General features: G+C 53.6%; 1 protein-coding gene across 1 annotated transcript in view; it reads left to right on the plus strand.

The window, feature by feature from the left end:
• The first annotated feature begins 481 nt into the window (after positions 1-481).
• The window catches only part of Sde2 (SDE2 telomere maintenance homolog), a 16,837-nt gene continuing 15,469 nt past the window's right edge, over positions 482-1,849 (plus strand). The window contains exon 1 of the mRNA XM_031391223.1: positions 482-677. Coding sequence (XP_031247083.1) covers positions 558-677 — 120 coding nt within the window. The 5' untranslated portion in view covers positions 482-557. The remainder of the gene's footprint in view (positions 678-1,849) is intronic.

Raw genomic sequence — 1,849 nt, forward strand, 5'->3', positions numbered from 1 at the left:
TACGCAGGCCAGGGGCTGCGGTTCGGGGACCGCTGGGGGGCTGTCCCCTAGGACTGGGGGGCCTCGCGGGTGGAGGAAGAAGCCGTCGCCCAGCCCGCTTTCTCCCCGCAGCACCGGGAAGCAGTGCCCGCCCTGGCCACAGTCCTCCCAGTCCCAAAAATAGTCACACGAGCGGAGCGGAGCGCGGCCTGCGGCGCTGGGCGGAGCCCCAGGCAGCTCGCCACCCTCAGCCAAAGCGCTCCCGCCGCGCCCCGAGCTCGTCCTTTATAGCCGGTCCCTCGGGCCCCGCCCCTAGCAACCGCCCCTAGCAACGCCCAGCGCGGGAGCTCCGCGGTCTTATCGGCCTCCGGCAGGCCTTTCCTATTCACCCCCACCCTCCCTCGCGCCTGCTCGCGTGACGCCAGGCCACGTGACTGCCTCCCGGAGAGGCGGGGGCGAGGAGTGGCCGCGAGGGAGGCGGGGCGCTGGAAGAGCGGGGCCTTTCGTCATCAAGGCGCGACCGGATGGCTGTGTCGCCTCGTGCGTGACGCAGCTAGAGGGGGGCGAGATCCAACAAGATGGCGGAGGCCGCGGTGGTGGCTTGGGTTCGCGGCCCCGGGACCGTGTGGAAGGCGCTGCCGGGGTCCTCGGCTGGATGCTCCGTGCGCGATGTGATCTACAGACACTGCCAAGAACAGGTGAGGATCCCGGTTCCCGGGAGAGGAGGGGAAGAGATCACCAAGCCAAGCTGGGTTCGTCGTTGGGTGCTTCTGTTCTCTATTTCGGGTTTTTGAGGCTGAGATTTCTCCAGTTTCAGGTGTTTCTGACTCTTATGGGGACATTACTCTGCTATTCTGTGGCTGCAGTTGTTTTGTCTCCACGTCGGAAGAGAAAACAACAGTCACTGCGCTTAGTCCAACCTTGATTAGAAACTCGTTCTGTTTCTTTTATCCACCAAAACTGATGCCTTTAAGGTTCTCTTCTTCTTACATTCACGTTATGGATAGGAATATGCATATGGTAGGAATTCCTACCGACCCATCAGAAAACCCACCCAGGCCAAAGGATAGAGAAGGATGTGGATTCATTCTGACAGAGCCAATCACTCATAGATGTCCTGTTAACACCCACCGTAGGTTCTTGGGCCTCTTCTTCAGACTCTGCCATGTGTGTTTATGAAACCCTGGTCAAGTGCTTCTAAAGTTCTAAGCTTTTTTTTTTTTTTTTTTTGGTTTTTCGAAACAGGGTTTCTCTGTGTAGCCCTGGCTGTCCTGGAACTCACTTTGTAGACCAGGCTGGCCTCGAACTCAGAAATCTGCCTGTCTCTGCCTCCCAAGTGCTGGGATTAAAGGCATGTGCCACCACTGCCTGGCAAGTTCTAAACTTTAATTCCCAAATAAGCAAGCTTTATACTGATTTGAAATCGCAAACCTCTTCGATCATCTAAGGGATTTACTGGTTTCCTTGAATCCAATTTTAATCCGGACATTTGGTCTAGAACGGTGTTTCTTTATGACTACACCTTTCCCGAGTTGTTGTAGTGTGTGTTCTCTGCTAATATACAGACAGACATAATACACTTACACATAGTGAAAAGTGATTTTAAAAGGAAATCTTTTTGTAAAAAAAAGAAAGTACAGCTTTGATTCAGTCTCTCCCCCTCGCTGAACAGTTTTGCTTGGAAATAAAGTTTCTGCTTTCACATTGATGTCTTTCAAAGTTATTTAAAAATTTGGAGCCAGTCACTTTAATATCAGCGTTAGGTAGGCAGAGACATGTGACTTTGAGGATAGCCTGGTCTACAGTGGGAGTTCCAGGAGATCCAGGGCTACGCAGAGAAACCCTGTCTTGAACCACCAACACCCCCCCC

This window comes from Mastomys coucha, unplaced genomic scaffold (genome assembly GCF_008632895.1).
Source record: "Mastomys coucha isolate ucsf_1 unplaced genomic scaffold, UCSF_Mcou_1 pScaffold1, whole genome shotgun sequence".
Taxonomy (NCBI): Eukaryota; Metazoa; Chordata; class Mammalia; order Rodentia; family Muridae; genus Mastomys; species Mastomys coucha.